This window comes from Salvelinus alpinus, chromosome 23, assembly GCF_045679555.1.
Source record: "Salvelinus alpinus chromosome 23, SLU_Salpinus.1, whole genome shotgun sequence".
Classification (NCBI taxonomy): domain Eukaryota; kingdom Metazoa; phylum Chordata; class Actinopteri; order Salmoniformes; family Salmonidae; genus Salvelinus; species Salvelinus alpinus.
This window is the reverse complement of record NC_092108.1, coordinates 28,413,748-28,426,494: the sequence shown is the minus strand read 5'-3', so window position 1 is coordinate 28,426,494 and position 12,747 is coordinate 28,413,748. Positions and strand designations below refer to the sequence as shown.

At 40.2% G+C, this 12,747-nt stretch overlaps 2 protein-coding genes across 2 annotated transcripts; one reads left to right on the top strand and one right to left on the bottom strand.

Moving 5' to 3' along the window:
* Window positions 1–244: 244 nt before the first annotated feature.
* Window positions 245–1,156, bottom strand: LOC139551253 (probable G-protein coupled receptor 141). Its single transcript, XM_071362735.1, has one exon. It carries the CDS (start codon window positions 1,154–1,156, stop codon window positions 245–247), a length of 912 nt encoding a protein of 303 aa, XP_071218836.1.
* Window positions 1,157–9,183: 8,027 nt separating this feature from the next.
* Window positions 9,184–12,376, top strand: LOC139551340 (retinol dehydrogenase 12-like). The gene is made up of 7 exons (XM_071362833.1): window positions 9,184–9,206; window positions 9,485–9,600; window positions 9,743–9,898; window positions 10,048–10,152; window positions 10,312–10,521; window positions 10,901–11,093; window positions 11,225–12,376. The coding sequence occupies exons 1-7, from the start codon at window positions 9,184–9,186 to the stop codon at window positions 11,325–11,327; spliced, it is 906 nt and encodes a 301-aa protein (XP_071218934.1). The 3' UTR covers window positions 11,328–12,376.
* Window positions 12,377–12,747: the final 371 nt, after the last annotated feature.

Genomic DNA, 12,747 nt, shown 5'->3' with positions numbered 1-12,747 from the left:
TACCCATCCATGTCTCAAGGCTTGAACATATTTCTTTAACCTGTCTCCTTCCCTTCATCTACACTGATTGAGGTGGATTTAACAGGTGACATCAATAAGGGATCATAGCTTTCAACTGGATTCACCTGGTCAGTCTATGTCATGGAAAGAGCAGGTGTTCCTAATGTTTTGTGCACTGTAGTTTTGTACATTTGGTTAACATGGTGCAAATAAGGTGCAAATAGAATAATATTTGACTCAATAATCAGTATTGATAATCACAGCATATTGTATCACAGGGTCTGAATGACCCTCTCCCCATAAAAGTCAGCATGTCAAAGCAGCTGAATGTTGTGACAGCGAGAGCAATCTCATTCTTTACCTGGAGATTGGCATTAAAATGACTCACATAGTAAATCCTGAATATATTGTATGGAACAAAGCATACTATAATGGCCAGCATAAAGAAAATACTTTTGATTTGAGCCCAAAACTCCTGTTGCGAGAAGATCATCGCCCTGTGAGTTCTGTACACACACCACAGAATACACATCTGACAACAGGCCAGAGCTAATGTAAGTATGATGATGAGAGCACTGAGGATGTAGTTCAGCACAGCCACAGCATGTTTCTCATCAAAAATCCCTCCAAAGTTAAAGCACTGATTGTCACTGGTGGTTGTGTTACTGTCTATAGATGATCCATATTTCACAGCAGTTAAAGGGACCACCACAATGAGAATGAGGCCCCAGACAGCAGCACTGGCCCCTAGGGCATGTAGCCTCCTGTAGAACACCTGCTTAGAACTCCTGAAGAAGTCGAGATAGCGGATCACCAGAATTATCACGTAGAAGATGAAGGCTAGGTACATGTGAGCGAGGATCATGGCACTGACCACCTTGCAGAAGTTAGGACCGAGATGCCACTCGCCGGCCGCGTAGAAGTAGAGGCGGAAGGGCACGGTCAGAAGAAAGAGGATGTGGACCATGATCAGGTTCAACACGGCTGTGGTGGTCACCGAGCAGGCGTTGGACTTGATGTTGTTGATCATGAGGGACATGCTGATGATCCCTCCAATAAGCACAATAGTGTATATTGACAGCAATGCATATCTGTATGATTTAGGTATGACATTGTCATCTATGTTGTCGCAAGATGTATTGCTCTCATTCCCCATCTTCTCGTCTTGGGGCTCTGAAATGCTAAATAAGGAGTAAGTTTGAAGTAAGACATTTAACACTATTATTTAGATACATAGAGTAGGCTTATAAATTCACTGTTTGGTTAGTTAGGTGGTCGTCTTACCTTAGTTGAATGCACCAACTGTGAGTGGCTCTGGATAAGATCGTCTGCTAAATGACCAAAATGTGAATGTAGATGTAAATGTAGAAGATAAGAGGCTGTGGAAGTAAAAGTGTGTCAATAGTACAGTATGGAAATACTGTAGTAGGCAACTGTATAGAAAATGGACATTGATCTATCATACCCATAGAATCTGTACATAGCTAAACAGCACTGACAAATAACAGTCATGATCTAAGTCGTCTGAAAAGCTCAATAAAGAGATCTGGCAAAGGGAATACATGAGAATATAATAAAACAGATAAGATCTGAATAAACAGAAACACAAATTCAGCTGACCCTCTTCTGAAGCAACACATGAGAGAAACACATAGTCATACCTTTGACATAACATAAGGTTGTCCGTTTCAGAGTACTCACTGGCTGCACACACACCTTAGAACTGGCCTCTCCAGTAGTCATTGGTATGCAGATACGACCTGTTAGGTGGTACTGTTGGATAATTATTGACTCCAATGACAAGAGTTTTCCTGCGTGTGGCTTGTAGCTGATAGATTTGACCAGATTTCTAGTAAAGTACAGTACCAGTCAAACGTTTGGACACACCTACTCATTCAAGGGATTTTCTTTATTTTTACTATATTCTACATTGTAGAATACTAGTGAAGACATCAAAACTATGAAATAACACATTTGGAATCATGTAGAAACCAAAAAAACTGTTAAACAAATCTAAATATATTTTAGATTCTTCAAAGTAGCCACACTTTGCCTTGAAAACAGCTTTGCACACTCTTGGCATTCTCTCAACCAGTTTCATGAGGTAGTCACCTGGAGTGCATTTCAACTAACAGGTGTGCCTTGTTAAAAGTTCATTTGTGGAATTTCTTTCCATTTTAATGCGTTTGAGCCAATCAGTTGTGTTGTGACAAGGTAGGGAGATGGTATACAGAAGATAGCCCTATTTGGTAAAAGACCAAGTCCATATTATGGCAAGAACAGCTCAAATAAGCAAAGAGAAACGACAGTAAATCATTATTTTAGGACATGGTCAGTCAATACGACACATTTCAAGAACTTTGAAAGTTTCTTCAAGTGCAGTCGCAAAAACCATCAAGTGCTATGATGAAACTGTCTCTCATGAGGAATGCCGCAGGAAAGGAAGGCCCAGAGTTACCATTGTTGCAGAGGATAAGTTAATTGGAGTTACGAGCCTCCGATTGCAGCCCAAATAAATGCTTCACAGAGTGGTCAAATTGCTGCAAAGAAACCACTACTAAAGGACACCAATAAGAAGAAGAGACTTGCTTGGGCCAAGAAACAAGAGCAATGGACATTAGACCGCTGGAAATCTGTCCTTTGGTCTGATGAGTCAAAATGTGAAATTTTTGGTTCCAACCGCCGTGTCTTTGTGAGACGCAGAGTAGGTGAACGGATGATATCCGCATGTGTGGTTCCCACCGTGAAGCATGGAGGATGAGGTGTGATGGTGTGGGGGTGCTTTGCTGGTGACCCTCTCAGTGATTTATTTAGAATTCAAGGCACACTTAACCAGCATGGCTACCACAGCATTTTGCAGCGATATGCCATCCCATCTGGTTTGCGCTTAGCGGGACTATCATTTGTTTTTCAACACGACAATGACCCAAAACACACCTCCAGGCTGTATAAGTGCTATTTGAACAAGAAAGAGAGTGATGGAGTGCTGCATCAGATGACCAGGCCTCCACAATCACCCGACCTCAACCCAATTGAGATGGTTTGGGATGAGTTGGACCACAGAGTGAAGGAAAAGCAGTCAACAAGTGCTCAGCATATGTGGGAACTCCTTCTAGACTGTTGGAAAAGCATTCCTCATGAAACTGGTTGAGAGAATACCAAGAGTGTGCAAAGCTGTCATCAAGGCAAAGTGTGGCTACTTTGAAGAATCTAAAATATATTTTGATTTGTTGAACACTTTTTTGGTTACTACATGATTCCATATGTGTTATTTCATAGTTTTGATGTCTTCACTATTATTCTACAATGTAGAAAATAGTACAAATAAATTAAACCGTTGAATGAGTAGGTGTGTCCATACTTTGACTGGTACTGTAGATCAATTTATCTACGGCGGAAGTGTACTCCAAATACTTCCTATTACTGACAGGCGAGACATGAAAGCAAATATTGGCTGAATATCAAAGATAGGGTTACAGTAATTCCCTTTGGGTTTATATAATGGCAATGCTAATTTACCAGTTATTGAGAGCAGGGGGAGGAGACTGGCTGCAGTAAATCTGTCTGCCAGGAAGGTACCCAACATGCTATGTAGATCATGACACTGATACACTCGTCTTTATCTTAGGAGACATATTTCATAATAATTTATGAGTGCAGAATAGAGAACTGAAACAAGGAACTAAAACACCTTTCTAATCTACAGCATCACTAAATGGAAAGTCAACAAATACCCTTTAATGTTCCTCCTACTGATAAAGCATGGACTGAAGAAGCCCCAAACATTTCCTGATTCTTTTGTATTGCCTTTGTAAACCGGCTTAATTTAGCTATTGGTGGTACTGCATAAAAGTTATTTCCAACATTGCATCAATTGTACTGTATGCACAGCACATTCGCACAACCTCTTCAATTTTGAATTGTGTAGATATGTACAGTACCATTTCATTTTTAAAGGCAGTACAAATAAATCAGGAAGTGTAAGGGGCTTCTTCAGTCCATGCTTTATCAGTGGGAGGAACATTAAAGGGTATTTGTTGACTTTCTATTTAGTGATGATGTAGATTATAAAGGTGTTTCAGTTCATTGTTTTCGGTTCTCTTTTCTGCACCAATAAATGATTTTGAAATATGTTACCTGGAACCGGCTCCTGCACCTTGGGTCAAAGTGAGAGCCAGGTGAGTACAAAGAGAAGTAGGATAAAAAAGGAGGATAAAAGTACGATAAACTAAGGTTAGGTCTAGGGTTAACCCTAGCTTCATGTCCACATCCTGGTTCAACCCTAATTTAAGCCTCACCCACAACCCTAACCCGAGCTTCATGTCCACATCCCGGTTCAACCCTAATGTCCACATCCCAGTTCAAACCTATTCTCAACCACAACCCTAACCCTAGCTTCATGTCCACATCCCGGTTCAACCCTTTCCCTTGCCTCAACCACAACCCTAGCTTTATGTCCAGACCATCCAGGCCATCCTCCAAAAGTCTTCACCTCACTGTGCGTGCAGATGCACTCACACCTGCCTGCTGCCATTCCTGAGCAAGCTCTGTACTGGTGGTGCCCCGATCCCGCAGCTGAATCAACTTTAGGAGACGGTCCTGGCGCTTGCGGGACTTTCTTGGGCGCCCTGAAGCCTTCTTCACAACAATTGAACCGCCCTCTTTGAAGTTCTTGATGATCCGATAAATGGTTGATTTAGGTGCAATCTTACTGGCAGCCTTATATAGCCTCTGTCTCTTGCACAAAAGAACCTGCACTCCACTGGCCTCTCTCCTAAGAAAATGATCCTTAACTCTTGGAGTCCCAGGAAAAGCTAGACTAGAATAGCTTGCTGAAAAATTTGTTTTTGCATTTCTTATGCTAATAGACTATTCCAAGCAGGATGCAAGCTCTTGTTTGCTGAATGTTAATACAGCTCCCAATATAACTCACAGGGAGAGAACCGCGAGGGTGGTAGAATACAGCAGCTATTTATTCAGACCCATAACCATTCAATAAACATGAAGAGAAGTGATAGCCATCTGCATCTTATTCTATATAATTACGATGATGAAGATAAGGACAATACATTTATTTAACTGTTGAAAGCCAGGAAGGAATGAAGCAACAATAAATATATAGAGAAAGAGAAGGTAGCTATGCAAGTTGCACAACATTAGGGGAAATATTATGAAAGGTATATACAGTTGAAGTCGGAAGTTTACATACACCATAGCCAAATACATTTAAACTCAGTTTGTCCACAATTCCTGACAATTAATCCTAGTAAAAATTCCCTGTCTTAGGTCACTTAGGATCACCACTTTATTTTAAGAATGTGAAATGTCAGAATAATAGTAGAGAGAATGTTACGTCCGTCGTTGAATGAATGAGACCAAAGCGCAGCGTGGAAAGTGTTCATGATCATTTAATACTGAAACACCGCCAAAACAACAAAATACAAACTAACGTAAAGTTCTGCAGGGCTATACAGCAACTGTACAAAAACAAGATCCCCCAACCATACCCGGCCAACAAAGAAATAGAAAACTAGAATGCCCACCCAAATCACACCCTGACCTAACCAAATAGAGAAATAAACATGCTCTCTAAGGTCAGGGCGTGACAGAGTGTCACATTCTGACCTTAGTTCCTTTTTTATGTCTTTATTTTAGTTTGGTCAGAGCGTGAGTTGGGGTGGGCATTCTTTGTTGTTTTTCTATGTTTTGTTCTATGGTTATATTTCTATGTGTTTGGCCTAGTATGGTTCCCAATCAGAGGCAGGTGTCAGTCATTGTCTCTGATTGGGAGCCATATTTAGGTAGCCTGTTTTCCTTTGTGTTTTGTAGGTGGTTGTTTTCCTGTGTCTGTGTTTTCACCATACGGGACTGTTTCGTTTTGGTTTTGTATCATTCACGTTGTTATTTTTGTATTCTTAGTGTTCAGTTATTAAATTGAATATGGACACTTACCACGCTGCGCTTTGGTCCTCCTCTTCTTCCAACCATGACAAGCGTTACACAGCGAATTATTTATTTCAGCTTTTATTTCTTTCATCACATTCCCAGTGGGTCAGATGTTTACATACACTCAATTAGTATTTGGTAGCATTGCCTTTAAATTGTTTACCTTGGGTCAAATGTTTCGGGTAGCCTTCCACAAGCTTCCCAAAATAAGTTGGGTGAATTTTGGCCCATTCCTCCTGACGGAGCTGGTGTAACTGAGTCAGGTTTGTAGTCCTCCTTGCTCGCACACGTTTTTTCAGTTCTGCCCACAAATTTTATATAGGATTGAGGTCAGGGCTTTGTGATGGCCACGCCAATACCTTGACTTTGTTGTCCTTAAGCCATTTTGCCACAACTTTGGAAGTATGCTTGGGGTCATTGTCCATTTGGAAGACCCATTTGCAACCAAGCTTTAACTTCCTGACTGTCTTGAGATGTTGCTTCAATATATCCACATAATTTTCTTTCCTCATGATGCCATCTATTTTGTGAAGTGCACCAGTCCCTCCTGCAGCAAAGCACCCCCACAACATGATGCTGCCACCCCTGTGCTTCACGGTTGGGATGGTGTTCTTCGGCTTGCAAGCATCCCCCTTTTTCCTCCAAACGTAAACTTCTGACCCACTGGAATTGTGATACAGTGAAATAATCGGTCTGTAAACAATTGTTGGAAAAATTACTTCTGTCATGCACAAAGTAGATGTCCTTACCGGCTTGCCAAAACTATAGTTTGTTGACAAGAAATTTGTGGAGTGGTTGAAAAATGAGTTTTAATGACTCCAACCTAAGTGTATGTAAACTTCTGACTTCAACTGTATCAGTTTGCAAACAATGTACCATTTTTTTTATATATCATTGAGTTAATAAAGCCGCATACACACATGGTCTCTTTTGTTTTCTTGAGTAAGGCAGCTCCAAAATGTAGGTGTTTCAGCCTAGCTCAGTGCTTTCTGTGGTGGGGGGGCGAGCCAGCAAAAAATAGGAGCATTGCGCCTGATTGGCTCAGTGTTCTGTTAGTCATGGGGACAGTACGTCATTGCTAAGTTTATGTCCTTAGTAAGGGTAGACATCAAAATTTCAGCCCTTTGGGTCCTGCCATGGAGTTATATTACAAGTGCCCTTCTAAGAAGGCTCAAGGTCATTGGCCACAGATAAAAGTATGTCAAATCACGTTATGTCTACAGTAGCTTTGATTGGACTGATCATGTCAACATCTTTCAGTCTTAGCTAGCAGTCATCATCATGAATCAAGTCGACAATCTACTGGCAAATCCTTTTTAATCCTTATCATGTGAAGAGAAATAATTAAGAGAAATTATATATAAAACGTATCGGTGCTCATCGGCCATTGGACATAAAGATTACACAACAAGTTGGAAATCGCAAATTCAACAAGGGACACCAACAAGGGATGCCCCACCTGCAGAGCCCCACCTGTTTTGAGCCACAGTCGTTCTTTCGATTAGTTCAATATTTATGGACGCGAAACCAGACATTCTTCCTTTATGTTCCATTGCCATGCTTGCTGGCAGCATTCTTATCCCTTGCTTGCTAACTAGCCAGTCACGAACTCTATATAATCAACTCGGGGCTCTAGCACCTTCCACAGAGTACATTTTCCCCCCAAAGAATGCATAGAGCCTTGAGTTGATTATCCCTTTTATGCCATAGCTATATTTTAACACATTTACCACTATAAATGTGTTCATTTGCAGTTAGAAATGTTTTCCACATCCACTGAAGTAGCTAGCAAGTTTACTATACACCGTAGCTACAGTATTTGCCTTGGTATCCAAACAAACAGACCTGCTAGTTTAGCTAAGCAAACCATCAGTCCTGGCTTGCTATTATAAAAATCGAATTCAACAATGCCAATAATGTTTTTTATTGGAATTGGTGAGGGTAACCAGAAGTGGTCTTGTGATAATTGTTTGTGTTTCTGCTGGTCAGAGGGAGCAGGCGCTCCACGTTAAGCGAATGGGGGCAAGAGATGTGAATTGTTTAGCTCTCAAGAAAAGGGCGCCATTGAATGCAGTGATTACTGGGGTAGAGGTAAATGTGAAAGCTGACCAACTGAAGGGAAAGATTCCCGGTGTTCGTGATGCTCGTCGTTTGGTGCTACTCAGACAGGGTGGCGTGAGTGGTGAAACAGAAGAGCCGATGTCTGTTCTTTTGAGTTTTGATGTTGAGTCTTTGCCCGACAAAGTGATGTTAGGTTATATAAGTTATCCTGTGCGAGCTTTTGTGCCGAATACATTACATTGTTACAGGTGTCAAGCTTATCAGGTGTCAGCCAATCAGTATTCAGGGCCCAGTTTATAATGTGGTGTAAAGCATATTTATTACGATTTTGTTTCTTTGGGATTCATTTAACTATAACTATGATCTTGATTTGGGGAAAAAAATTCTATAGCTATTATGTTAACCACTAGATGGTGTTCTTGGTCAGGTTCTTATATGTATATGTATACATATAAATATATGTTTATTGTCCCTCTGCATTCCTGAGTGAAATAAAAAAAAAGATTGTTTTGCCTCTACTTCTTTTGGGGTTTGTCTCAGGATTAGTACAACCCTAATCTTGGTTAACATAGAAGTAAAATCCTGCGTAATTTGGTCAGCTGTACATGCAGAATCTGCCCAAGGGATATTAGTACAACTCTCTTCATTCAAATAGCCATTCCTTCTAGCTGGTATTCACTTTAACCTTTCCAGTTTTAAGAGTGTTGCGTTTATAGATCGAAACAATATTAATAAACTTTTCTCATTCATAGTACGTTATCAATGGTACAGTATGTTACGTTGTGAAAATTATTTTTTCAGTATCATTGTCATCTCAATGTTCTCAAAATAGTAATTTTTTGCTTTCCTTTTTTTCAAAAAGAAATTATTGATTCAACATGCAGTCTAAAATCAGAGCTCAGTAGTTTTCAAGAATTGCTGATATGTATTGAAATGGTTATATGCACAGGCTCCTGCTGATCCTGATTGGATCATGTGGCAGAACTTTAGCAGATTATCTAGGATTAGTTGTTACAACCCCAATCCGACCCTCTACAATAATCCAGTCCTCAACTCTAACATAGCATACACTACACACTTACTCGATCAGCAATTCAACTAGTGTAATTCTTTAGAGAAAGGACATGCTGTGAGACAACACGGTAGGGAGTCTGTGTGGCGGCCATCAGCTCTAGAATGTCAAACATTTATACAATAAGGTAGGCTGTGCATGCTCTACTACTCTACTCATTCTGTTGTTGGTTTATGTGAATGTTGCTTTACTTGGCTCAAGTTGCTGCATTGATTGTACATCACCAGCTAGCTCAGTATGTAGGATAGTGATCCAACATAATTAAGGGGGGTTACACCTCCAAAGTATTATTTGAAATGTATCAAAACCATTTAAAAAACTTTACTTATTCCAGGTCTGATTTAGCGACATATGTCATTTTTACTGTATCTGCTCACAATCACACGTGTTCCTATGTTTCTCTAGAGCTATTCTCTGTGGTCAGTGGTCATCTAGTGAAAGACTAGATGGCAAAACAGTTATCATTACTGGAGCCAATGCTGGCATTGGCAAAGAGACAGCAATGGACCTGGCAAAGAGAGGTAAGTACACTTGCACCACCATGTTATTATACAGTACATGTACCACCATGTTGTGGTGAAAGGATGGGTAGCATGATGCATGTTTGTTGACATAAACTGTACATACTTGACATATACTCTGACATTTTTCTATAATCATCAGGGGGCAGGATAATCTTGGCCTGCAGAGACTTGGGCAGAGCTGAGGCGGCACAGAGAGAGATCATTGAGAACTCTGGAAACCCCAACATTGTGGCCAGAAAGATGGATTTGTCCGACACAAAGTCCATTCGAGAATTTGCAGAGTTAATCAACAGGGGTTAGTAGAGACTTGTCACTCGTCCAATCTCTTTATAATCTCAATGTGAGGACTTTGTCTAATGTAGAAATACAATATGGAATACAATACAAAACACAATCAGTCTTAACTTCAGTGATTACTTTTTTTATTTGGAAATACTCTTTCAGAGGAGAAACAAGTGAACATTCTTATCAACAATGCTGGGATCATGATGTGTCCATACTCTAAGACCGCAGATGGCTTTGAGATGCAGTTTGGAGTGAACCATTTGGGTGAGACAGAGCAACCTAACACAAATGAAGAGATACAAATAGGCTATAGGGTGAAATTATATATTATCTATAGTTCTTACCCTATGAAAATATTAGTCAGTAATACGTTGTACAAGTAATCTACTGTAGAGTAGCATGTTAGAATATCATGTCTTTCAGGTCACTTCCTGCTCACCTTCCTGCTGATTGATCTGATAAAGAGATCCAGACCAGCCAGAATCATCAACCTGTCCTCCATGGCTCACAAATGGGGTAGGATCCAGCTAGAGGACATCAACAGTGAGAGGAGCTACCACTCCAGAAGAGCATATGGACAGAGCAAATTAGCTAACATCCTGAGTATACGGTCCCTGGCCAAGAGACTAAAAGGTTTGTGTTACAATTTTTTTTCTCCCATATTGGTGTTGACATTATCAGTGGACCTGGGCAAGCAAAACAAACTGCATTGAAAACACTGCAGTTTATGATAGAAGCTTTGCAAGATTGGCTGGCTTTTCATCATAGACGTTTTGCATCATTGGCTAGCTTAAAGATAATACTTTTCTTAGAGTCTTATCTTGTTCACTAATAAACTTTCTAGCACTGCTGTTCTTTTTCAAACATCCAAGAATTACCGTTTTATGAGATTGTCAATCCAGTCCCCTAAATCTTGTTATTTTGTGCTTATTCGGTAAGATAAAAGGTAATATGTGATGCCTGCACTATTTAGAAGAGGTTGGATTCTCTACTTCCATTTTTCCTTTGTTAGACACTGGAGTGACAGTTTATGCAGTCCACCCAGGTATAGTGAGGACTGAGCTGAAGAGACACATGAATTTAGCACTGCTGATATCCTGGAAGATTGTCAGACCTTTCACCAAAACTATTGTACAAGGTGCCCAGACCTCCATCTACTGTGCTGTGGAGCCTGAGCTGGAGCCAGAGAGCGGTGGATATTACAGGTGAAATCACACAATGAAGTGAATTGGTTTTTAGACCACAGTGACATTTTAGATAAATCCTAGGTTTACAAGATATTTAGTATATGATACACATATTATTTGTTACTGAATTGCATTTGCATTGTTCACAGTGACTGTAAACCCTCCAGCTGTACCAGGGCTGCCAGGGATGATGAGATGGCTCAGAAACTATGGGAACTCAGCTGCCAAATGGTTGGGATAACATGGGACTGAACATCATCCTTGAATATCATTATAGATAGGCTAGAATATGTCAATTGTTTGAAAAGTGCATGCCTTGAATGCTTACACAGTAGGTTATACTATGGTATCTATAGTTATACTATTGTTATGCTATGCATACTATGAATATGAATGCTGTATACGCAGAGCTTGACTTGGGATGAAATTGGGATGACTATGTACACAGATATTCCCAAATGGCATTAGCCTTCAGTGTTAAGGGTTCATACTCAGTTTGACAGTTGGAATTTCATGACTTTTCTGTTACTTTTAACCAAATTTCCATAACCAATAATTGGTGGCATCTCTATGTAGCCTACATGGAAAAAGTCAGCATAAATGTGGTATTGACACTAGAAGGCTGCTGGTCTCCGATCACATGTAGGCCTACTAGCTCCTGTCAAGGCACTTAACCCCCCACAAAGTAGAATAACTGCACTGTTAAGCTACTGTATAAAACACATGTGGTCAACCTTCCATCACCTGTCCTCCATGGCTCACAAATGGGGTAGTATCCAGCTAGAGGACATCAACAGTGAGAGGAGCTACCACTCCAGAAGAGCATTTGGACAGAGCAAATTAGCCAACATTCTCCATCTGGAGAGCAACTGGGTGTGCAGGCTTTGATCCAGCCCTGAAACACACCCGAGTCTGCTTATCAAGGTCCTGTTGAGCAGCTGATGTTTAAGCTACAATCCCACTGGACACAGACGTCAATTCAACATCAATCAACATCATTTAAATGAAATGACGTGGAAACAACGTTGATTCAAGTGTGTGCCCAGTGGGAATGTGGTGTGTTAAAGTGAGGCTCGAACAAAAGCCTGCACAAGACATTAAAACCTCTACAGGATCGGTGTCCCCCTGCAGGACGGTTGAGCTAACATGCGCTAATGTGATTAGCATGACGTTGTAAGTAACAAGAACATTTCCCAGGACATAGACATATCTGATATGGGCAGAAAGCTTAAATTTGTGTTAATATAACTGCACTGTCCAATTTACAGTAGTTATTACAGTGAAAGAATACCATGCTATTGTTTGAGGAGAGTGCACAATTATGTCCATGAAAATGTATCAATAAACTAATAAGGCCCATTTGGGCAAACTTGATACGACATTTGAACCGTAATGCAATGGTTAATTGGATCAGTCTAAAATTTTGCACATACAATGCTGCCATTTAGTGGCCAAAATCTAAATTATGCCTAAACTGTAATAATACATTGTGGCCTTTCTCTTACATTTCAAAGATGATGGAACAAAAAAACAAATGTTTTTTTCTTTGTATTATCTTTTGTGTTACATTCTCCTATATTAATTACAGTAGCTATCACATTTCCACAAACTTCAAAGTGTTTCCTTTCAAATGGTATCAAGAATATGCATATCCTTGCTTCAGGTCCTGAGC

What these genes read in the sequence shown, in the direction of transcription:
- LOC139551253 (XM_071362735.1), bottom strand. Translation starts at nt 1,156, where the DNA reads ATGGGGAATGAGAGCAATACATCTTGCGACAACATAGATGACAATGTC.
- LOC139551340 (XM_071362833.1), top strand. Translation starts at nt 9,184, where the DNA reads ATGTCAAACATTTATACAATAAG. An exon ending in GTTTGGAGTGAACCATTTGG is followed by an intron (nt 10,153 to 10,311) that starts GTGAGACAGAGC and finishes CATGTCTTTCAG; the next exon opens with GTCACTTCCTGCTCACCTTC. An exon ending in GAGAGCGGTGGATATTACAG is followed by an intron (nt 11,094 to 11,224) that starts GTGAAATCACAC and finishes CATTGTTCACAG; the next exon opens with TGACTGTAAACCCTCCAGCT.